Raw genomic sequence first — 24064 nt, forward strand, 5'->3', positions numbered from 1 at the left:
TTAAAGATATCCACTATGAAGAGAGGGCATATGTGCCAGGGCAGTATTCAGTGTGAAGAAAAAGCTTGGAAGGAACCATCAAAGTAACCAGGAAATTGGATTTTAAGACTCAGAAACCAAACTAGATCAAACTAGGTATGATTGCTTATAATTGCAAAAGTGAACAAAGAAACAAGATCCAAGCTGAACCGAGGTGAGATATGACATTCCCAATTGGTGAGAAGAATGCATTTGTGGTATATATTTGTAGTTCTGCTATACTTTGTGTTGCTACCACTTTGGATCTTAATTTTCTGGATTAAGAGAAATAATGACGATCAAGTTTTTTAATAGCTTTTTTATTTATAAAAATAAATACTTTTATTACTTTGGTTAAAAATAAGATACAAATGATCTGGAGCTGATAGGAAAGCCTGTTGAATGAATGAATGAATGAATGAAAACATCCATTAGGAGGGCTGGGCTTTGGCTGTCTCCTGTAATGAGGAAGAAATAATACTGACTTTGAAAGTGTGAAAAAGGGCTGTGGTCACCAAGGCCTGGTGCTGCGACGTTCCTGCAGGTTTCGAATGAACCTGGCGTTGAACATGTCCCCACCCACTGTCCAGGACTGGGATGGTGGAGCTTGGGCCTGTTGAGGAACTGTGTGTGTGGGTTCCTCCCCAGACCCATCCTGTGACAAGACCTGCTCCTCACTGGCAGACCTGGTGAGTGAGGAGATGGAGAGTGCGTTATAGAGGCACTTAAGTGGGAATTACAAATATAGATTCTTTAAAGGCTCATAGGTGGCAGATGTTGATGTAGAGGAGGACACATGGAACCCATTAAAACTATATCCAACTTAAAACTCCTCAGAAACTAAAGGGAAGCAACAGAGTCGAACCTTTGAGGAAACAGGCTTGTAGGATGTTAGTAAGAAGGATTTGTGGGAGGAGCTGATGTCCAGTTCAAAGAAGCTAAATTTAGGAAAAGGAAATAGCTGAGTAAAAATCTTCAGAAAATGGTGGAAACTGTTAGGGGAGGGGTTTACACCTCACCTAATCTCTGTTTCCTGTTCTGCGTACTTCAATTCTTGTTTGCCTGTGAAAATATCAGGCATGTGCATGGGAAGGCTGAGGCAGATAGTGGATGTGGCCTACTTTGAGGATAGAAGTTAACAAATACTTACCTGTATTGGGAGATGAGGTATTAGGCCCCCCATGGCGGCTGTAGCAGCAGCTTTGGGCTACCAGCCCTGGGGGAGTCCCCCTGTAGAAGAAATGGGAGATGATGGGGAACAGGCTACAGGATGAAAGATGAGTGAGTATGAAGGGATCAGAGGAGAGGAATAAGAGGAACAACACAAGAACAAAGAGAAGGGGGTTAATTATCATTCCTAAGGGGTTTTAATCTTAGATGTGCTCCAGAGGAGGAGGGAGCTCATTTTACATCCCAGTTTTCTGGATCAATCCTGAGTTGTTGCTATTTTCTTTCTAGTTGATATTATGTGTGAAATGTATGGCTAAAGTGACCCAAATCATGTCATAAGAGCAGGCTCACAGGGGCTGGTGATGTGGCTCAAGTGGTAGTGCGCTCGCCTGGCATGTATTAGGCATTGGGTTCAATCCTCAGCACCATATAAAAATAAAATATTTAGGGCTGGGGATGTGGCTCAAGCGGTAGCGCGCTCGCCTGCCATGCGTGCGGCCCGGGTTCGATCCTCAGCACCACATACAAACAGAGATGTTGTGTCCGTGGAATACTAAAAAATAAATTTAAAAAAATAAAAAATAAAAAAAAAATAAAATAAAATATTAAAAAAAAAAAAAAGAGCAGGCTCATATATAAGCAAAAAATAATTTGCTGGACCACATACCCTGATGTTTGGCTTGAAAAATATGGTTACCTTAAATATAAGACACCTCAGATTAAAGGGAAATAGGGAGTGACAAGGCCAAATTTAGGAGGAAAAGGAAGGAAGCTTTGGAACAGGATAACAGACTCTCTTGAACTCTAAATGGAGGTAACAGCTTGACTTGAAAGAAATTCAAGGAATTAGTGGGTCACAGGTTTTGAGGAAATCGCAGCATGGTAAGAGTCCAGACAACAGTTGGTAGGTAATTAGTGGATCCCAAGATATTGATAAATCTTGACATCTCAGCAAGGGCTGGCCAAAGTCAAGGGCAGAAGTCACTGGGGAGACCTGGAGGGAACAGGGAGTGGATATAGAAGCCCATACAGGGGTATCTAATGACTCCATGAGGAAAAACAGCTTAGGTTTTTTGTTTTGTTTTGGTGATGCTGGGGATTGATCCCAGGGCCTTGTGCATGCTAGGCAAGCACTCTACCAACTGAGGTACATCCCCAGCCTGGGAAAACAAGCTTGGAAGGAGAAAAATCAGCAAAGAAGATGCATAGGGACAGATGCCAGATCCTAGAAGGGGAGCTCTGATACTTCTTGGAGGAAGATCTGCCAATCTCAGAGGTGAAGAGGATGAAAGGGACAGAGGTCTTGAAACCCCAGAAAAATAAGGGGTGACACAAAAATGAGGCTGACACCTTGAATTGTTTCTTATGTAGTTTTTTTTTTTTTCATTGAAAAGGTCAATTTAGAAAACACAGAGGAATTCAGCTTTATTCAGACCACACAGAGGGAGAAGAAAAGGGAGGAGTGAGTGGGGAGAGAGGGAGATCCTGCTCCCAAGGCTTTGAGGGAACACAGTAGAAGTATCTGATCTACGACACATTCAGAGGGTGGAAAGGGGAAGGATCTAGCTGTACCCCATGCATGGAGCAGGGAAGGAGGGTCTTGCTAAGAGGGAAGAAGAGAGGAAGGCCAGTGGAAGAGTGGTCCTCCATCTCATTTCAAGACAATCTCACAAAACAGAGGTTTATCAGCATAGCTACCAGGGAGGGACAGATGGGAGAGGGGATTCCAGGATCAAACAAATCCTTGAGACCCAGACTTATCTTCAAAACATGACTAAAAGTGATCCCGGGGTGCTTGCTGGGATCTACTGCCCAGAAACAAAATCTGGATCTGAAGGAAGCAGTGGCATCAATGAATCTTCTTTAGAGACCCCAAAGCAACATCAGTTTGGGGGTTCCCTGATACATACACAAAACATGGAAATTAAGAGTTTGGCAACATTGAGTTGAACCCCATTGGGGAGCCGGTGAGTCCCTGTCCTATCTAATTGGACTGCTCTGAAGCCAAGCTTGAACACTGGCTAGAATGAACAGGCTGAAAGGGCAAGTGTGGCAGGCAGCATAAACAGTATTAGAACCACCAGTGGACCCTGGGGAAGAAATATGGGATTATTCCATGGACAGGACTCCTTAAACAGTTTTCCCTGGTAGAGGAGGCTCTTGGACCTTCCATGGTAGTCTAAAGTCTGATGGCAAGCAAGAGTGTGCTTCTCTAAGTAATCAGTATGAACTGGGGATACAGCTCAGTTGGTAGAGTACTTGCCTAGCATGTGTGAGGCCCTGGGTTCAATCCCCAACACCACACACACAAAAAGTTCAATTAATTAGTATGAGCCACCCACTCAAGGGTCTGGCTGTCTGGGGATGTTCAGGCCAAGTTGGGAGAGCAGGGGTGCCTTCTGTAGTAAGAAAAGCTACAAGTAGTATGCCTTTTGGGACCCTGACAACCCAGTTGTCTAAGAAAGGGGAAGAGGGAATCCCATGGGCTCTGTCAGGTTCCACTGGGTCCTGGAGGATGCAATGGAAGAGTGAATCTGAGGTTCTCAGGGAAAGTAATCTCTGCCTACCCCAGGTCTCCTGGGGGGGGGGTGGGGGTGGGAAAGGGGTGACTGTCAGTATCGACTCTCATCAGAGCGGGGAAGGGAGCTATGGAGAGATGTTATGGACAGGAAGAAGGGAAAGGAAAAATGGGGGAGAGAGAAAAACAGAAGTCAGAAGTGAAAAGAAAGCTAATGAGAGAAATAAAGGAGATACCTACTACCTGCTTGCTGGGAAGGGTTCTTGGCACACAAGGCATTGACCCTGGGGACCCAGGGGTTCATAAAATGTGTTAAGTGATACTGCTCATCTCTAGCAAGTGTTAAACCAAGATTTCCCCCAACCCAATGGATTTCTGAATTCTTCCTACCCTTCTCACATTAAAACTAGGGCTTAAAATTCTTCCCACCCTTCTCACATTAACTCTCACATTAAAACTAGGGTCCCTAGGTTCTTTCTCTCAAACTTTTTTCCAGATCACTTCCACAAATATTTTTCAATATGTTTCTTCAAAGGTTTTGGGACTCCTCTATCTACCCATAGGTTTTGGGACACCCTAATCCACATCTCTAACAGATTCAAATTATCCTTTGCCATTTCTAAGCTCCTCTTTCACATACCAAGAACTCTCCAAGTTCTATTACCTGGTGCGGCGACGCTGTGCTGGGCTGCCCCCAGGGTCGGTGGCCAGCAGAAGACGAGCAGTAGGATGGGGTGGGCAGAGGCGCAGGGAACGTAGTAGTTCCTGCTCTGGCACAAAGGGGCGGAGAGGGCCCCGTTCTGGCGAGTTTCCTAAGCTGCTGGAGCGGGGTGGTGGGTGAGCTGGAGGTGTGGCGCGACGAGGGGCCCTGTTTAGAGGCCAAGGAGGCTCCACAGCTACCTTCAGAACTGGAGGAGATAAGGGAAAAACAAACAAAAAAGAGAAGAGTCAAGATTAGGTTAAAAAGATTAGTAATTAGATTAGTAAAGATTAGGTTAAAAAAAAAAAATCAGAGCCATAGAGATCACCATCCTTCCCCTGGGTCCTGAGCACCCTTTTTCCTACACATTAAGCTCCCCAGGCCCAGCCACACCCTATCAAACCCCTCTTACATTCTCGGTCACTAGAGGAATATGGCTTAATATCTCCCTCTGCTCTCTTGGGTGGCAGCTTCCTTGCTGGAGCTGGTGGTGGAGGGGACAAAGGTAAGGGAAGAATTAGTAAATATACTTTGTACCCTCCTCCCCACCACTACCCCCACAACCCCACACCTCTACTCCCTAATACAACAGTTCCTCCTGAGAATGCCATCGCAGAAGCCGTGCTATGGCAAAGCCAGCACACCAAAGGGAATTTGGGGGGGAATGCTGGAGCACTTTTGGGGAGAGCCAGAAGGAGTAGGCCAAACACAGAATTAAGGGAGAAAACCCAAGGGGAGACTGGGGGCCTGGGAGATGCGGGAAAAGGGTGGCCAAGAGGAGGCAAGCTCTTACTGTCCATGGGTGCTGTCAGGCCCCCTTGGGGTTCTGGGGCAGTGGAATGGTCCCAGCTGGGCCAGCGAGGACCCTAGGTTCCTCTAGATGAGATGGACAAAGCCCTTGGTTAATTGGGAATTGCTCTGGAGAGGTCAAGGAAGAGGGGGTGGGACAAGACCTCCCCTTCCTGTGCAAAAAGATGTGGAGAGATTGAAGTTTTATTAGGTTTAAAAAAAAAAAGATGAAGAGAAAATGTAGGCACCCAAAAGGAGCTATCAGTAAGTAGAAGCGGAAATAGTGGCCAAAGCTCTCCCTTCCTGCTTAAGAGATTCTCCAAGACTAGCAGACACAGCCACTTAAGCTTTATCCACAGCGCCCTCTTCTGGAGATATTCATTCTCACCCTCCCTGCAATGAGGAAGCCTTGTAAACCAACACCAGTCACTCATATCAGTGTTTGATGCAGGCTGATGCTAATAATGGGCAACAGACTATTCTTTGGGTGGCCATTCTTTCCTTTCCTGATCATACAGCAAGGCAGGAGCTAGCCATAAGGTCAGTCCAGGAAGAAGACCCGTCTGTCTATACTAGCAAGTACTGCACAGCTAGCGAAAGCTACACTGTTCTCCTTGAGGATATGCTGAGGGAGAGGAAGAATGGGGCTCAGACTGATAGGCTATGTGTATGTATATGAGGATGGGACAGGAAAACTGGTCAGCACTGTAGTTATGGTTTCTCCAGGTCTATTTCATTATTTAGCTGGAAATGCCATAAATTCTTGACATTGCCTTCTAAAACTAATGTTTAAACTTTGGACCATTCATATTACTCTTCTACATTTGGAAATGGCTGCACTTGCCTGTCCTTCCCCTGGCCTATAGAAGTGTGAGGGGTTAACAAAGGAATATAACCCTGGCCTATTTTGATGAATTTGACCTAGCAGTTGGCTCCACTCATCTCAATTGTCAAACAGGCTCTGAATGGGCTTGCTTAGTTATGAATCTTGTCAAGTATGGTGCTGGGTATGTGGTCCATGTAGAGCTCACGCTTAGCATTCACAAAGCCCTGGTTTCAATCCCTAGCATCAAAAAAAAAAAAAAAAAAAAAAAAAAAAAAAAACCTATCAAATATAAAATGCACTGAACTCCCATGAGGACAAAGGAAAGGAAAACAGAATGAGTGCTGGAGACATGGATTACTTCAGAATTTTCAAAAATTGCCCATGGAAAACACTGTCCTCCTGGGACTTCTAGAATAACTAGCCATCACTGTGCTACAGTTCCACACATTTGATGCAGGCTTTACCAGCAGGCGTGGGATCAGCTGCAGCAGCACGAGAATGTCGAGTTGCCCTCGGAGAGGGAGCAGGGGGCCCTGTGAGGAAGGAAGTGGTGGTGCCCCTAAGTGGGGGCCAGTGGGACCAAGAGCCCACCTCTTTCCTTCCGTCGTCCCAACTACATGACAACACAAAGATGAGAAAACTTACGATGCTGATGGGCAAAGAAGCCTTCAAAGATCACAAAGTTGTTCACCTAGAAGATGAAGCAAAGTATATTTGTCCATTCAGCCACTGAGCACATTACAGAGCCTGTACCAGAAAAACCATAGAAGAACAAAAGCCAGATTTCTTATCCTTAGTAACAGACCAAAAACCTAGACCCACAAGAAAAGATTAAGCATCATTGCCAGAATTCCTATCTTCATCCCAGTGCCAGTGAAGACAAAGATAAAACCAAACTACAGCCGCCCTATTCCCTGAGCAGGGTCACCTTTCAAACCAAAATGTCATGCATCATTCCTACTTGGCTATGGCTCTCAGCAGTTAAGCATTCCTGGATTCAATCCTCAGTACCCCCCCCCACAAAAAAAATTGCTCAAGAATAAATAAATAAGTGTTTAACATCAGTAGTCATTAGAGAAATAAAAATCAAAACCACAGAGGCCAGGCTTGGTGACATGCCTGTAATTCCAGCTTCTCAGAAGGCTGAAGTAGGAGGATCACAAACTCAAGGCCAGCCTAGAACGTAGTGAGACCCTGTCTCAAAAAATAAAGGGCTAGGGATGGTGGCTCAGTGGTAGAATACTTGCCTAACATGCAAAAGGCCCACAGTTCAATTTCTACTACCACCAAAAATAAATAAATAAATAAATAAATAAACCCCCCCAAGCAGCCCACAAAAAGATACCACACTTCACACCCACCAGAAAGGCTGCTATTTAAAGAAAACAACAGGGGGCTGGGGCTGAGGCTCAGTGGTAGAGTGCTTGTCTAGGGAGTGGGTTCGATCCTTAACACCACATAATAAATAAATAAAGATGTTGTCTCCATCTACAATTAAAAAAACAACAACAACAAAAAGAAAAATAACAAAAGCTGACAAGAATGTGGACAAATTGGAACACTCCTACATTGCTTGGGGATGCAATAAAGATGATAAAGATGATACTGCCACTGTGGAAAAACAGCTTGTCAGTTCTTAAAAGTTAATTACTATATGTCACAGCAATTAAAGAAGACTAAAAATATGTGCAAACAAAATCTTGCGCATGAATGTTCACAGCAATATTATTCAAAGACAAAAAATAAAGGTAGTCATACATCTAACACTTGATAAATACAATAAACAAAATGTGGTACAGGGGCTGGGGTTGTGGCTCAGCGGTAGAGCACTCACCTAGCATGTGTGAGGCCCTGGGTTCAATCCTCAGCTCCGCATAAAAATGAATAAATAAAATAAAGGTATTGTGTCCAACTACAACCAAAAAATAAATATTAAAAAAAAATGTGGTACATTGCCGGGTATGGTAGCACATACCTATAGTCCCAGATACTCAAAAGGCTGAGCCAAAAGAATCACAAGTTTGAGGCCAGCCTGGACAACTTAGTAAGACCCTTTCTCAGGTCAGTGGCAGAGTGCTTGCCTAACATATGTGAGGCACTGGGTTTGATTCTTAACACCACATAAAAATAAAATAGGGGCTGGGGTTGTGGCTCAGTGGTAGAACGCGCGCCTCACACATGCAAGGTGCTGGGTTCGATGCTCAGCACCACATAAAAATCAGTAAATAAAATAAAAGTATTGTTTCCAACTACAACTAAGAAAAAAATTTAAATAAAATAAAGGTCCATCAACAACTAAAAAAATATATATTGAAAAAAAGGGCTGGGGAGGTAGATCAGTGGCAAAATGTTTTGTCTTACATGTGTGAGGTCTTGGGCTCAATCCTCAGCACTGCAAAACAAAACAATAAAAACAAAATGTGTGGCATTATCCATACAATGGAAAGTTATTCAGCCATATGAAGGAATGAAGTACTGCTACATGCTACAACATGGGTGAACTCTGAAAACATTATGCTAAGTGAAAGAAGCCAGACACAAGAAAAGGCCATATCATGATTATGTGATTCTCTGTATATGAAATATCCAAAACAAGCAAATCCCAACAGCAATAGATTAGTTGTTGCCAAGGGCAGAAGGAAGGGGAATAGGGGTATCTGCTTAATAAGATGGGGATTCTTTCTTTTCAAATAAAAAGAAAGAATATATTTATTTTTGTGTTGTTGGAAATTGAACTCATTGGGCTTGCTGTGCTTGGCGACAATCTCTGAGATAACTTCCCCAGTCCTTTTTATTGATTTATTAAAAAATTTTTGAGACAGATTTCTGAGTTGCTCAGGCTGGCCTTGAACTTATGATCCTCCTGCCTCAGTCTTCTCTCAGTACCTGGGTTTACAGTTATGTGCCACTGCACCTGGCCTAGTGTCTCTTTTTGAGGGATGGAAATGTTCTGGAAATAGACGGTAGATATAATTCCCCAATACTGTCATTATTAAAAACAAAAACAACCCTATACTTTAAAATGGTTAAAATGGTAAAATTTATCTCAAAAACAAAACAAAAGCCAGGCATAGTGGTGCATTCCTGTAATCCCAGGGGTTAGGGAGGCTGAGGCAGGAGGATCGAGAGTTCAAAGCCAGCCTCAGCAACTTAGTGAGGCCCTAAAGCAACTTAGAGAGACTCTGTGTCTAAATAAAGTATAATATAAAAGGGCTGGGGATGTGGCTCAGTGGTTAAGTCCCCCTGAGTTCAATATCAGGTACCAAACCAAACCAAACTAAATCAAACAAAAAAAAACCCAGAATCAGCTTTTAAGTTACCAGGATCAAGGTTAATGGAGTTACAGTGCACAAAACTAAGTACACAAACACTTAAGAAACATTAAGAATTCAGCAGAGTTCAAATGGGTAGAGCTAGTTAAGGCAAGACATGTGCCCATATGACAACCAGTAGCTGTTTATTTCAGAGTTATTTACTATCACATTCAATTTGGCCTTCATAACAGTACTTGGAATCACTGTTTTTTTTCTTTTTTGAGCATACTGGGATTGAACTTGGAGCCTTGTGTATACTAGGCAAATGTCTACCACTGAGTGAGTTAACCCCTAGTTCCTTTTAAATATTTTTAGTTTCAATTTGTTTAGGGGGTTAGTGGGGATTGAACTCACAGGCACTTTACCATTGAGCTATTACATCCACAGTCCTTTTCATTTTTATTTTGAGATACGGTCTTGCTAAGTTGCCCAAGCTGCCCTTGAACTTGTGATCTTCCTGCCTCAACCTCTGAGTACTAGGATTATGGCACAGGCCACTACACTTAGCCTTGAATCACGATTGAGTATTGTGATTAGTAGAGAAAAGCGGGGAGGGCGGGGGGTGGGGGGTGGGGGGGTGGATGGAGACATGGTTTACTCAATATCACACAGCTAAATTGGAAGGCCTAACCTTGAGACTTCTGATTTTAGCTATGGTGTTTTAGCCAGGAATACAGTACAGAGATTAAGAGTGAACTATGAGCTAGGTGTGGTGGCACACACCTGTAATGCCAGGTGCTTGAGAGGCTGAGGTAGGAGAATCACGAGTTCAAGGCCAGTCTGGACAACTTAGTAAGACCCTGTCTCAAAATTAAAAATAATAATAATAATAATAATGTAGTTCAGTGGTAGAACAGTTGCCTAATATGTGCAAGACCCTGGGTTCAATCACTAGTACCACATAAAGAAAAAAACAAAACAAAATAGTGGCCTAAGGAGGAGCTAGGCTAAGTGGTACATACTTATAGTCCCAGCTGCTCAGGCGGTAGCCTTGGAGTTTAGAACAACCCTAGGCAACATAGCAAGACCCTCTCTCAAAAAAAAGAATATAGATTCAAATTTGGGCCTCTCCCACTTATTAACCGTATGAACTTGGTCAAGTCACTGATTTGTATAAATGAAAACGGAACCAGGCCTGGTGGTGCATGCCTGTAATCCCAGCAGCTCAGAGGCTAAGGCAGGAAGATTGTGAGTTCAAAGCCAGCCTCAGCAATGATGAGGTGCTAAGCAACTCAGTGAGACCCTGTCTCTAAATAAAATACAAAATAATGCTGGGGATGTGGCTTAGTGGTTGAGTGCCCCTGAGTTCAATCCAAGGATACCCTCCTGAAAAAAAAAAAAAGGGAAAATAGAATCAGAGCACCTACCTCAAAGAGATATAAAAGGTTCCACTGGGATGATGCAGGAAGCTTTCACATAGAGCTCATGCATTGTTAATTATTATTATTTATATTCTACAACTGCTTTGGTCTTACATGTTAACTGATTAAGGTGTTTGATGTTAAATACTGTGCCTTTCCACTGCTCTTTACTCCCTCTTAATGGAGAAATGCACTTGTAGGAGGAATTTCTTTCTTTCTTCTTTCTTCTTTTGGTGCTAGGGATTGAACCCAGAGCCTAGTACATTCAAGGCAAGCACTCTACAAACTGAGCTATATCCCCAGCGCTGCAGGAGGAGTTTCTAAGTATACCCTGTCTATCTCTTGTCTTGACCTTGCTGTTGTGTTTACCAACTCAACCTTATCCTCTCCCCAGCAAGCACACACCTACCACTCCAACCACACCACAATGCTTGCACTGTCTTGCAAGGTGGTTTAATACCTCTCTGCCTTTGCTCATGCTGGTTCTTCTATATAGAATGCACTTTAACCTGTTTCCTTTTCTAACCTGACAAACATTTGCCTTTTAAGATTAAGCTTAACACCTATAAACCCAGAGACTTGGGAAGCTGAGGCAGGAGGATAACAAGTTCAAAGCCAGCCTCAGCAAGTTCCTGAGGCTCTAAGCCACTTAGTGAAACCCTGCTTCAAAATAAAAAAATAAAATAAAAAGAGCTGGGGGATGTATCTCACTAGTTAAGCACCTCTGGATTCAGCCTCAGTACCAGGAAAAAAAAAAAAAAGCTCATATTAAGCTTTTCTTTACTCAACTTCTACTCCAATATAGCACTCACTATCAGTGTCCTTATGCTTTGTCTCTACTCATGTCTATCAATTTTATATTATCTTGGATGAATGATCCACACTCCTATTCAAGGCTAACTTGTTAAACAAATCCCAAGTTAGCCTTTTGCCCACTCACCAACACTACCTTCAGCAATTCCTCCCACTTTCGTGTCACCATCAAATTTTCTCTATACTGAATCATTCTTATACTGTTAGTTCTTCCATCTGAAAAGAATCAACGCTCTTGTGATCCACTTCCTCCTCTAGCTATTTGCTCTACTTTTCTCCTTAAAGTGGCACGATTTATATTTGCATTGAGCCAGGGTCTTGCACATTCTAGGCGAACACTCACCACTGACCTACATCCCCAGGTCTTAAAGTAGCATTTAAGAGTGGCCTATTCTTGCTGTCTCAAGTTCCTAGTTTCTCTGTCTCCAAACCCTGTCCATCTAAACCTTTACCTACCACTGCACTAAATAGCTCATCAGTATCACTAGTGATCAAAGGCAGCTAAATCCAGCAATCACTTCTCAGACCTCTTCTTAGCCCAATGATCATCAGCATTTTACTCAGAAAACCTTTTCTTCCTTTTGGAAACACTCTTCATCAACCTTCCAGGTTATCCCACTTTTAAGCTTTCATCTCCTTCACTAGTTTCTTGGTTACATCTGCTAGTTCTTTCTTCTGATCCTTACTCTCCTACGTGTGTGTGTGTGTGTGTGTGTGTGTGTGTGTATGTGTGTGTGTCTGTGTGTGTGTGTTTTACTGGAGGTTAGGGCCTCATCCATGTAGGCAAGCATTCTACCACTGAGCTATATGCCAAGTCCTTTTCATTTTTTGAGACAAGTTTTCTCTAAGTTGCTCAGACTGGCCTTGAACCTGTGATCCTCCTGAGTTCCTGGGATTATAAGCGTGCACCACCACACCGGGTTTCTAACTTCTAGTTTCTCCCTAATTTCTTAAAGAGCACCCAAGAGCTTTCATATCCTTGATCCATTTACTCTCTCTTTAGTGGTTTCATCCTGTTTCATTGCTTTAAATACTATATATATGCTGAAAACTATCTTCCCCAAACCTCTTCCCTAGGGCATCTCCAAGGAAGTATCCAACTGTTTGCTCAACATGACATATCACAGACATCTCCAACTAACATATTAAAAATAAACTCTTAGGGCTGGGGCTGTAGCTCAGTGGCAGAGGCTCAATTAGCATGTGTGAGGCACTGGATTATATCCTTAGCACTGCATAAAAAAACTAAACAAATAAAGGCGTACTATCCATCTACAACTATAAATAAATAAATAAACCCCTAGTATTTCCCCCAGAGATGATCTACCTATCATCTCATTAATGCAACATAATTTTTCCAACTGCTCAGGCTTTGGAATCTACCTCAATGCCCCATTTTCTCTGCATCCAGTCTATCAGGAAATCTTACTTGCTTTACCTTCAAAATATCTAAACTTTGACCACTCCTTACCATCTCTAATGCTGCCACCTTGGTCTAAACCACTACCATTTTTCATCAAGATTCTTACTTTCCTAACAATAATCCTTGTCTACTTGCTTCTACCCTTGCTCCTCTACTGCCTGTAACAACCAAGGTGACATTGTTAAAAAAAAAAAAAAAAAAAAAATCACAGCCAAAATGCTTTTATTTTTCACTTGGAGTAAATATCAAAGTATCTGCAGTAACTCATAAGTCCCTAAATATCCTTCCTTCTCCATTATCTCTCAGATCTCATCTCCTACCATATTTGCCCTTACTCATGCTTTTTTTTTTTTGCGGGCATGGAGGAGTACTGGGGATTGAATTCAGGGGCACATTGCAAGCCACATTGCCAGCCCTATTTTGTATTTTATTTAGAGACAGAATCTCACTGAGTTCCTCAGTGCCTCACTGTTGCTGAGGCTGACTTTGAACTCAAGATTATCTTGTCTCAACCTCCCAAGCCACCGAGATTACAGGCGTGCACCACCACGCCTAGCACCATGTTGTTCTTTCAGGCACATTCCCAACTCATGGTCTTTGTGCTGGCCGTTCTGTCTGTATTGGAATGTTGACCCTTCAGAAACCCATTGTATTTAAGTTTTTGCTCAAACAATAACTTCTCATTGAGGTCTTCTCTAATTATCCCATTGGAACCTGTAATCTCCTACAGCCCCTCTCCATGGCACTCCCAAGTCTTATTTGCCTTCATTTTTCAGAGCACTTACTATTAATCACAGTATAGATTTTACTTATTTATGTTTATCTGTCTCCCTAAGTAGAATATAAGCCCCATAAGGGCCCCACAAGGACTTTTGTCTGTTTCACTGAGTAGAATATTCCTACTGCCCACAGCAGTGTCAAGTAAATATAATACTTATAAATAAATACTTGCTGAATGAATGGATACCATTATTAACTTATTTCAACAACTTATTATAGACAAGATCACCTTTCCTTTGTTTGACCAAAGCTCCCTGAGGACAGAAAATATATATCATTCTGGACCTTTGCTAAACCTTAATTGAAATTTTAATTAGCCAGTGTGAAACCAAGGAGGTGGAAGTGAGCTGTGCTGGGAGTGAAACTGAGGTTTAGGAAACAATCCCGATAATCAAAAATACATGAGGATGAAATGACTGCAGGATGAGCAATGATAGCAAAAGAAAGAGTTAAGCTGTATAAAATGAGTTCTATATGATGGGGAACAAGGAGCTCTTAGAAGTGCCACTTCTCTGCCCCAAATAATAAGTACAATGGAATTGTTCAGTAGGGATCTATAGTCTAAACCTCTAACCTGTGGTACAGTAGTCTCCAGGTTGTAGTGCTTATTCAGGAACTTCAACAGCTTCTGTGAAGGTCGGTCAATGGCCAGTTGGTGTGGTTCAACTCGCTCCTTCTGCAGAGAATAGGAGACTCAGGGTAGGAGAGTGTAAGGGCAGAACAAGCCAACAGGAACTTAGGAGATTTATAAGGGAATAGGATATGGGATCACTGCAGTGAAGGAGAGCAGCAAGGCCTCTGGAAGGGCTCAGGGCAAAGGAACAGTTGATCTATATATTTTTTTTTTTAATATTTATTTTTTAGTTTTCGGCGGACACAACATCTTTGTTTGTATGTGGTGCTGAGGATCGAACCCAGGCTGCACGCATGCCAGGCTAGCGCGCTACCGCTTGAGCCACATCCCTGGCCCTTGATCTCTATTTTGGATGAGTGGTAAAGAAAGTGATACTGGGGCTGGGGATGTGGCTCAAGCGGTAGCGCGCTCACCTGGCATGCGTGCAGCCTGGGTTCGATCCTCAGCACCACATACAAACAAAGATGTTGTGTCCGCCAAAAATTAAAAAATAAATATTAAAAATATTCTCTCTCTCTCTCTCTTTAAAAAAAAAGAAAGAAAGAAAGAAAGTGATACTGGGTGCTGTGGTGCAGCCTTTAATCCCAGAGACTTGGAAGGCTGAAGCAGGAGAATCATAAGTTCAAAGCAGCCTCACCAATTTAGCAAGGCCCTAAGCAACTTAGCGAGACCCTGTCTCAAGTAAAAAAAAAAAAAAAAAAAAGATATGGGAATGTGTGACCCAGTGATAAAGCGCATCTGGGTTCAGTCCCCAGTACCACACATGAACACATACACACACACACACACACACACACACACACACAGAATGATACCTGCAACATATGCTGGAAGAGTTCTCGTCCATGGCCATGACGTTGCACTGACTCGTGAATGTAGAAGTCCAGGATGCAGAGTGGTTCTACCTCATTGTGAGCCTCACGATCATCCTGCAAAGTAAAGAACAATAAATATCTTTTAAGATCCAGCCATCTTTGCTGCCCATGCAACCACCAGCGCTTTTGTTCTCTGGAAACAAGGCATACAAATCCTCTGTTTCCAATAACACTCACCAGTACAAAGAGCTTCTTATATCCAACTTTGAGAAAACCAATAATGGCTCCTTTCCCAGCCCTGTAGGATGAGGAAAATAATGAACAAGCCAGCAGCTGTCTGGAAGTGGTAGAGTCAAAGAAGTGGGGAGGGTTGAGGCAGGAAGGAATTAAGTATAGAATGTAGGAGAATTTGACACTCACGGTCGGGCTGATGTGTCTTTGAGCACATAAATAACATGGCGATTACTCTGCATCCTTGATGCACTAGTAATAGGAGCAGGAAGATTCTGGGCCTGCCAAAAAAATGAAGACACAGTTTCTACAAGTCCCTTTTAAGGGACCCAGGCCTCCCTTGTCACCATCCCCACTGAGGTCTACTCTTTATTCCATCAAAAGCCTCCCCAGTACCTTGGCAGATGCCTTGCCCAATTCATCTACAATGGTCATAATTTGCTGCTGCAGATCAACACTACAGAGAGAGGAGACAAAAGAGTCAGATACTCACTGAATTAGAGGGTCCTGAGCAGTCACTATTGGGAACCTGGACCACAATTCCAACCCAGATTCAATACTTAGGGATCGCTGCGTTTGCCTGGGTGTCTTTCAATCTGGTTTCCAACCCAACCCCTCTGGAAACAAACTTTTGTCACACCTTTCAAGGTGATACTCTCTCCTCCCTTCAGGTAACTAAGGGAAAGCAGGAAGGGCGGGTCTACCACAGCCTTTGACAGGGGCTACATTGGGCCAAGGGGTGAAGTTCACAGATCCAAGTGCTAATCTAACCCATTAGGTTGCGAGTCAAAGGTCACCCAAAGGATGGGCCCGGACATCAAAAGGAGTGGCCACTAGTAAGTAAGAAGGGGGCGTGGTTCCTGGACCAGGTGGAGAGGAACCGGGAAAGAAGGGCCATAGGGCGGGTTTCAAATGTCACCGGGCCGGCGTTGTGGTTCCGGGTCGGCGGGCCGGAGGCCGCAGGTGCTGGTCCAGCACCGTGATCCGCTCCGGGAGCAGCGCGTCCACATCGAACGGGAACTCCATGGCCCATTGTGCGCGGTCGGACCCGCCCCTTACAACGTCACTTCCGCCCTTTGCCGCACCGCCCTCAGGGTCTTCCATTTCCAGTAGCCGCTGGGTGGGGCCCGAACCCGTCCCCTGGCAGGGTCGGCCCACCCTCTCCCCAAGTCCTGGCAGCCTTCCTGGATATAGGCGTTTTTCACTTACACCAGCTGTCCCCTTAGCAACGCCACTCCCCAACCCTCGCGGTGCCATGGTAACGAGTTAGTCCTTGGCTTAACTGGTCACTCTCAACCCCCCCTTAACCCGCTTAGTAAACAGCTGGGAATGATGTTAACACCATGTGTGAGGAGAGGGGGGCACAAAGCCCATCCTAGAAGCATGGCTGGAATGCCTATCCCTGCCATTTCTGGTCCCAATGGAGCCAAGCTAAACTTGACCACTTCCCTTTCTACAGCAGCAGTCTATTTCTTATAAAAAATAAAAGCCACTTGACCAACCTGCCCCCAATGGCATTCATCCCAAACCCAGCACAAAGCAAGACAGAGACAGAGAGAAAGCTTTATTGTGGAAAAACTGAGTTGGCAGAAGTTTGAAAACACAACAGTTGAACCCATATATAGGGGCTGGGGTTTCCCATTCAGTCTGTACTGCCCTTCCTCACCCTCAGATGGGTTTCTCCCCTTCAAAAACTCCTGGGTCTGCCACTGGTCACAAAACAGGGTAACATACCATCACATAATCCTAGGCACTAGCTTCTAATCTCTCAGGTTCCCTCCTCAGTTTGTAAATCCTATGGAATGCTATGGGGGCTGGTCTGCTCAGTGGAGGAGGCTTCAGTTGGTGGTTTCAGGGGCACCCCAGGCATTGATTCAGGTGGGGGGCCACTTTCTTCTAGGAGATTGCCCTGATAGAGCCGGCGAAGGCGGGACAGTTCTCTTTCTGGTGGCTGTTTCCAGGTGTACCATGGGTACCAAGGGTCACCTGAAACTAGGGTAGGAGCTGGTGGTGTAGAAGTCACAGCTCCATGAGATGTACTGAAGTCAAGGTCCCGGGGTTCAACCTGAGGAATGTGGTAACTGAGGAGACCTAAGGGATTTAAAAAATAGAAAGAAAATTAGGGAGGAACTTGTTAGTCACTGGGTACATTTATACATGTTGTATATTGCACAAAATTAGCTGGCCAAGGTGGCAACTGAGGGATGACATACTGCCTGGGCATTTGACTCCAAAGCTATGCAGACTTCCCCACACCAGCTGCATCCACTTTAGGGGAGGAGTACTTTGGGCAAAAGCACTATGTAGTCCATGGCCAGAAATTTACACAAAGATCCTCCTATGAGGGTTGAGGTTATAGCTCATAGGTAGAGTTCTTGCCTAATTTGTGCAAAGCCCTGAGTTCAATCCCCAGCATTGCAAAAACAAAGATCATCCTATGGTCTTGTTCTGGTATTAGGACCAGCAACTGAACAATAAGAGGGAAGGGAAAGGAAAGATGAAGGACAAGGGAACAGGGAAATGACAAGGTTAAGAGATTCCGCAGAGCCGACAAGGGATAAGAGTAAGGGATAAGACTCTCTCTTGAGAAGAACGTGTTGAATACTCCCTTCCTGGAGAGGCGGGAACACTTACAAGCACCCCCTAAGCCTAAATTACCTTCCCTCTGCCTTTTTTTTTTTAATATTTATTTTTCAGTTGTAGTTGGACACAATACCTTTATTTTATTTATTTTTATGTGATGCTGCGGTTTGAACCCAGGGTCTCGCACATGCTAGGTGAGCTCTACTGCTGAGCCACAACCCCAGCCCTGCCTTGTTCCCCTTTTAACACTCACCGTGATCTCTGGCTTTCTGGATGGCCTGGGTCAACTTCTTATGCTGCTTCATACAGACTCCTATGAAAAGAAAAATAACCTGGTATTCATTCTATAAGACACAGTAACTAAAAGAACATATTGCTTCTATATGGTGATAGAGCACTCTGGATTTGGAGGATATGGTTTTGCCTGATGACTCCACTCTCCTAATCCTTCTTTGGGCCTCAGTTTCCCCATATGCCTAATGGGAAGAATCCTACCCCTCTGAGAGCTGGGCTAGTAAATTAAGATACCGAGACACCACAGGGAAGCCATTTAATGATAAAGGCTGCAAGACACAGAACAGTACATAATTCAATGTACAACTGTGGTTAAAAGGTTGAGTTGGAAAATCCTCAGAGTCAATAGGCAAGAAGTGGTTTCAGATCTGGGGAAGATCATTTGAGAGTGGCAATAATTGTCTCTTTAGCTTTCTACAGCAATAAAAACCTCTGTGGAAAACTGAACACTGGTCATGGTGCCACACCCCAATAATGGTGGGTTCAGATTATTCTTTGCAAATTTATCTTGCTTGAAAGCAGGAATTGGCAAATTTTTTTTTTTTTTGGGGGGGGGGATATAGGACCACACAGTAAATATCTTAGGCTCTGCAAATCCTGTGGTCATCATCTCAGCTACTCAATTCTGCCACTGTTGCTAGGGAGCAAACAGGATTTCATACTGTAGATAATAGAAAATAAATGGACATGGTAGTGGGCCAAATCTGGTCTGTAACTGTAGTCAGAGAACAGATATAATCCTAAATTGTTAACCTTACAATTTTAAATCTGGAAAATCTAATTTGTCAATGGTATAAAAGAACTTACGTGACAGTCAAGTGGTGAGAAAAGTCTTCTGGGAAGAGACATTACATAAAGGAAATAATCACCTTTTATTTATTTATTTAGGGAGTGGGGATTGAACCCAAGGGTGTTTTACCACTGAGCAACATCTCTTTTTTTATTTTCATCTTGAAACAGGGTCTCACTATATTGCTGAGGGTGTTGCTGAGATTAGCCTCAAACTTGAGTCTCTGAGATGGGAGGCATGTGACACCACAAACATTTACTTTTTGTTTGGTACTGGGGATTGAACCCAGTGCCTCACACATGCTAGGCAAGTGCTCTACCACTGAATCATGACCCCAGCCGCCCCCGCCTTTTTTTAACCTTTATTTTATTTATTTTTATGTGGTGTCCAGGATGGAACCCAATGCCTCATGCATGCTAGGCAATTGTTCTACCACTGAGCTACAACCCCAGCCCGGCCCCCAACAATTTTTAAGAACCACATTTATAAAGTCTGCTCACAGAGGTCCTAACCTGTATTTTGCCCACATGTAATTAATTGTTTTAGCACCTTATATTCACATTAAGCCAACATTTCCAAAAGCATACTATGTATGTCAAACAAATACCTCATCTAACTGCATGAACAAGAAGTGTCCCAAGGAAAAACTATTCTGGTAGTTGTAGAGATGACAGGCTAACCTGTATATGGAGCATGGAAGATGATACCCGTGTGGGCACAGACAAACTGTTCCAACAGCTTCACATTCTGTGGGGGAGAATGGTAGAAACAAATGAGAAGACGAGAGGGAAGACTAAAGAACATAATCCTTAAACACCCATACCAATGCCCTTGACCCTTTTCTGTCTCTCTGGATGGTATCCTCTTCCATATCCCAGTTTTAGCCTCATCCATTCATTGGTCTTTCAACCGTTTCACATGCACATCCTATATTGTCACTGGGTTGATACAGAAGTCAAACTTCTATTTTTGACATTATTGTTTTGTTGTTATTACTATGGGATTATAGGCCACCATGCCTAGCTACAGGAGTTAACTGCTAAAGGTAGTCTTCAAGCAAAAACTTGGGGAGACTCATTGGAAGTCCCAGAAATCACCCAGAAAATGCTGCTGTAATAAGTATATACAAATGACTAAGAGATATAACAACAATCTAACTGAATATAACATACATACAAAGAACAATTTGTTTTTTTATTTAATTTTTTTTCTTTTAGTTGTAGATGGACACAACACTTTTAGTTTTTTTTTTTTTTTTTCATGTGGTACTAAGGATTGAACCCAGTGCTTCACACATATTAGGCAAGTGCTCTATCACTGAGCCAAAACCCCAGCCCCAATTTATGTTTTAATTACACAGGATGACTCACAACTAGCAAATCAATTACAGGAAATTAGATTCTTAAGGAAAAATCAGGTAATCTGGGGAATGGCAGGTAGGCAGAACCGTCTATAATCTCAGTCTTGGTTATATAATTATTTATGCCTCTTTTTATAAACTATTGTATATGATTGAAACTGGCAAGGTATTATGGGACTGCCCTATAACCTGTGTCATAAGGGTCACTAGAGTAGCTGGACTCCCCCATTTGCTGACTGATACACAAATGCCCTCCAACTCCCCTGATAACCAGTCATACATCTTAGGCTCTAAGATCTTCATTACAAACTCAGAAAAGCATTTTCCTGTTATCTTTCTTAAAATATTTTCCTTCTTTCTTTTTTTTTTTTTCCTTAAAATATTTTCAAATTCTTGAAGGAGCAAGTCCTGTCCTGCTCAGTGTTGAAGACTTTCTGAATAAAAATAGTCTACTAGACTCTTTACATTTCTTCATATCTCTGTCTTCCAGCCCCAGGACTCAGAATGCCACTAAACATTGACATGACCACAAAATAAAGAAAACCACAGGAAAAAGGTAAGTGAATATAGTCATCAATAATTGTAGTAGATATAAAGAAGTTTGGGGCATGGTTCTCCTATTAGAAATAAGCCTTTGGGCTGGGGATGTGGCTCAAGCAGTAGTGCGCTAGCCTGGCATGCGTGTGGCCCGGGTTCGATCCTCAGCACCACATACAAAACAAAGATGTTGTGTCTGCCGATAACTAAAAAATAAATATTAAAATTCTCTCTCTCTCTCCTTCTCTCACTCTCTCTTAAAAAAAAAAAAAAAAAAAAAGAAATAAGCCTTTCTATAAGGTGTGGTGGCGCACACACCTATAATCCCATCAAATCAGGAGGCTATGGCAGGAGGACTGGAAATTTGAGGTCAGTCTCAGCAATTTACCAAGGCCCTAAGCAACAAAGCAAGACCCTGTCACAAAATAAAAAGGGTAGGGGATGTGTTTCAATGGTTAAGTGCAACTAGATTCAATCCCTGATATAAAAGTAAGTTTTAGAAAAGGTTATTTTTTCTTGCCTGCCAATTTATACTGTAAATTTCATGGACATGGAATAAACCTTCTTAGTCCAATTCATAATAGAGGTAAAAAACTGTAGAGGGATGATTTTATATTGCAAAAGTCACTGCAACATATACTGCAGGGGTGCCAGAATATGAAGAAGTGTGGTGTACCTATAGTAATGTCTTTAGCATTACAAAGAGAGTCCAAATATTCTCCTTACCCTAAAGTCGATATACAAATTGTGATCCCGGCAGATGGGACAAGGATTCCCAGCAATTTTATTCTTACGCTGTAGAGAGAAGAAACTGGTAGTTGGAGGATGTTCACAGCCTTGTCAAAAAAAAAAAGGGGCTGCTTCGATGGTCCCTATGGCCCCCACCCTCACACCACATCCCACCTAGGTACCGCCCTCAGAAACTCACAATGCAGGTCTTTCGAGTTTGCTGGGGTGGGATACCACCTTTGTGGTTGCGGCGGTAGTCGGCCCAGACTGGGCGATTACCATAGCGGTTCTGGTATTCTGAAATGAAAGAGAAGTTATTCCTTAGTGAGGGTGTAGGGGTGTCTCTATTTACTTCAGGCACCACCTGACCCACTCTTTCCCCATTTAAGGATACCTTCTGAGTCCAGATATTTCCAGGGTTCATTCTCATAAGGGGAAATGGGAACTGAGGGCAATGAATCTTTTTCAGGGGGGGCGCTGGTGCAAACAGTCTGGAGGGTAACCTATAAAGGGAGGGATGAAAAAATGAGTTCAAGAAAAAGACTCACCTGTTTTATCATACTTTGGGAAGAGGACAAATGCCTGTTAATGTAATTTAAAAGGAACATATATATGAAAGGAAATATTTTGTTGAGATTAAACTGACATAAATCAACAATTACTCTCCCTATCTCTAACTGGATCCTGAGAGGCTAAATAGGAGGAAACAATCTTATTCAAGAAAACAATTTTAGAATATGGCACATAAAAAGTCTTTGTGCTTCTGGGGAATTAGTTGGGTCTAATGGGAGAAAAAAGGAGTATATCCAGTCTTTTGGAAGTTAGATGTGTGGTGGTAAGGGGATGCACAGGATAAGTTGAGTCTTCAACTCAATCTCACAGCAAGACAGAGTTCCCAGTTTTATAAAATGTTGAAGTTCAACATTCCATAGGGCAAAAACAAACTTGGAGTCCTAACGCCAGCTTTAAAGCTACCAGGCCTGCTATTAATTCAGTGGTGTCCTGTCAACATTCCTCAGTCCCACTCTAGGGAGTGGCAGCGGGGTAAGCCTTGCTTCTCACCTTGTCCCACCAAGAAACTGCCCTGCCCTATCAAGAACCTCCAGGGTGGTAAGTACGTGAGGCTGAAGGGAAACCTCAATCCCAAGGACAAAACTAAGGTCGAATGCATGCTTTGCTAAGAAACTGAATTATTAAGATAAAGAGCTGAAAATCTGGTCCCTATGTCGTGAGAATGTATCCTGGCTTTACTGGGAGATAGCCGGGCTGGTGGAAATTACAATCCCTCAATCAGAGGACACTCTAGAGCATCACAGATTTAGACACTACTTACGTAGTTAATACCTAATTGTACACGACCAAGGGTGAATCCCACCACCTGGTTATATTGCTGAAGTATAGTATTTGGGAACAGAATGTCAGCTGACCCGAGGTTTTAACCCTGGATTCGGGCAATACCGGGCAAGGGGTGGAGGTGCCGGAATTCAAGTGTTGCCTACACAGCAGAGACGTGGGTCTCCCCCCGTGGCTTCTCGGAAGTGCAGCTTCCACCTAGAGAAGGCATAACTAAATTGGGGTTGTACATAATATCCTCTGAGGAGTTACCTGAACACCTCTGGCATTTCGGAAAGTGGAAAAGATAGGAAACCGCCTCCCAAACGTGTTCAGTACGGCGGCCGCCATTTTGACGTACGCCCAACGTAGAATGCCTGAGAAGGAAACTGCGCATGCTCCAGACAACTGACGCGGATAGGGCAAAGGGCGATCCCGCAGTGCGGAAGGCAACCGCGCGCGTTTGCGTCAGGACGGAAGCGTAAGAGGAGGGCTTGTTAGAGACGCTGATTTCAACTGCGTCACAATCGAATTAGGCTTCAAAAAGATTTTTTTCCTGGACCAATCATTAAAACTATTAGATTCCATACTTAGACTTTGCCTTTTAAATAATTTTAAAGTCGATTTTGACCAGGATTCTTTCATTGCGCATGCGCACCTTCGTTTCTACCAACCCGGGGTGAGAAATGTTGTCCAAGGCGGAAGTGGTAGAAGCAGAGGAAAGGGTGGTGCTAGGCTCCCTGGTCACGCGTACGAGACTGGGGGACAGGAAGGAGGCGGAAGAGAGTACTAGAGGGAAGGGGCTGCCCGTCGGCGAAGGAAGGATAGCCAATCAGCTGGCGACTTGTCTTTCGGGTTGACCAATACGTTCACGCCTCGCGCACAATGTCTCGCGACAAGGGCGTTTCACTAGCACGTTTGGGCGCGTTGGGCGGCGTCCGGGTATAAAAGACTCCGCCCGAGCGGGCAGCCGCCATTCTGGGGTTCGTTTAGAGGTAAGTTTGGTTTTCTTGTCATTTAGTGGGCATAATTTTGCGGAGTACGGTG

At 43.4% G+C, this 24064-nt stretch overlaps 3 protein-coding genes and 1 non-coding gene across 14 annotated transcripts in view; 1 reads left to right on the forward strand and 3 right to left on the reverse strand.

Moving 5' to 3' along the window:
• Ppp1r10 (protein phosphatase 1 regulatory subunit 10) overlaps positions 1-24064 on the forward strand; it is a 41660-nt gene that overhangs the window by 903 nt on the left and 16693 nt on the right. For 2 of the 3 annotated variants that reach the window (XM_076859028.1, XM_076859026.1), the window contains exon 2: positions 20910-20975. The gene's annotated coding sequence lies outside the window, so the exon portion shown is untranslated. Of the gene's footprint in view, positions 1-20909; positions 20976-23939; positions 24013-24064 lie in introns of those variants that run through there. The other variant, XM_076859027.1, reaches the window with a different exon arrangement.
• On the reverse strand, positions 318-16423 carry Atat1 (alpha tubulin acetyltransferase 1). 9 transcript variants are annotated; one of them, XM_076859030.1, is made up of 13 exons: positions 16312-16423; positions 15789-15849; positions 15582-15673; positions 15399-15459; positions 15162-15275; positions 14287-14388; positions 6667-6712; positions 6486-6554; positions 4819-4890; positions 4371-4614; positions 1169-1248; positions 1038-1080; positions 318-704 (listed from the first exon to the last, which is right to left on the reverse strand). In XM_076859030.1, the coding sequence occupies exons 1-13, from the start codon at positions 16416-16418 to the stop codon at positions 530-532; spliced, it is 1266 nt and encodes a 421-aa protein (XP_076715145.1). In that variant the 5' UTR covers positions 16419-16423; the 3' UTR covers positions 318-529. The 9 variants fall into 9 exon arrangements, with proteins under 9 accessions (XP_076715145.1, XP_076715144.1, XP_076715147.1 ...); XM_076859029.1 differs by having other exon boundaries at positions 1169-1281; XM_076859032.1 differs by lacking the exon at positions 16312-16423 and adding an exon at positions 16164-16269 and having other exon boundaries at positions 1169-1281.
• Positions 2273-2345, reverse strand: Trnaa-agc (transfer RNA alanine (anticodon AGC)). The gene has a single exon. It is a non-coding gene; the product is annotated as a tRNA-Ala (tRNA).
• Mrps18b (mitochondrial ribosomal protein S18B) lies at positions 16942-23428 on the reverse strand. The gene is made up of 7 exons (XM_076859040.1): positions 23291-23428; positions 22080-22188; positions 21885-21982; positions 21683-21751; positions 19740-19806; positions 18229-18288; positions 16942-17483 (listed from the first exon to the last, which is right to left on the reverse strand). Exons 1-7 carry the CDS (start codon positions 23366-23368, stop codon positions 17188-17190), a joined length of 777 nt encoding a protein of 258 aa, XP_076715155.1. The 5' UTR covers positions 23369-23428; the 3' UTR covers positions 16942-17187.

This window comes from Callospermophilus lateralis, chromosome 6 (genome assembly GCF_048772815.1).
Source record: "Callospermophilus lateralis isolate mCalLat2 chromosome 6, mCalLat2.hap1, whole genome shotgun sequence".
Lineage (NCBI taxonomy): Eukaryota > Metazoa > Chordata > Mammalia > Rodentia > Sciuridae > Callospermophilus > Callospermophilus lateralis.

Coding starts and splice junctions, on each gene's coding strand:
- Atat1 (XM_076859029.1), bottom strand. CDS start 16,418: ATGGAGTTCCCGTTCGATGTGGACGCGCTGCTCCCGGAGCGGATCACG. Junction 15,850..16,311: donor GGAACCACAACGCCGGCCCG/GTGACATTTGAA, acceptor CTCTCTCTGTAG/TGTTGATCTGCAGCAGCAAA. Junction 15,460..15,581: donor AAAGACACATCAGCCCGACC/GTGAGTGTCAAA, acceptor CTCATCCTACAG/GGCTGGGAAAGGAGCCATTA.
- Mrps18b (XM_076859040.1), bottom strand. CDS start 23,368: ATGGCGGCCGCCGTACTGAACACGTTTGGGAGGCGGTTTCCTATCTTT. Junction 21,752..21,884: donor AAACTCGAAAGACCTGCATT/GTGAGTTTCTGA, acceptor TTCTCTCTACAG/CGTAAGAATAAAATTGCTGG. Junction 19,807..21,682: donor ATTTGTATATCGACTTTAGG/GTAAGGAGAATA, acceptor TCTCCCCCACAG/AATGTGAAGCTGTTGGAACA.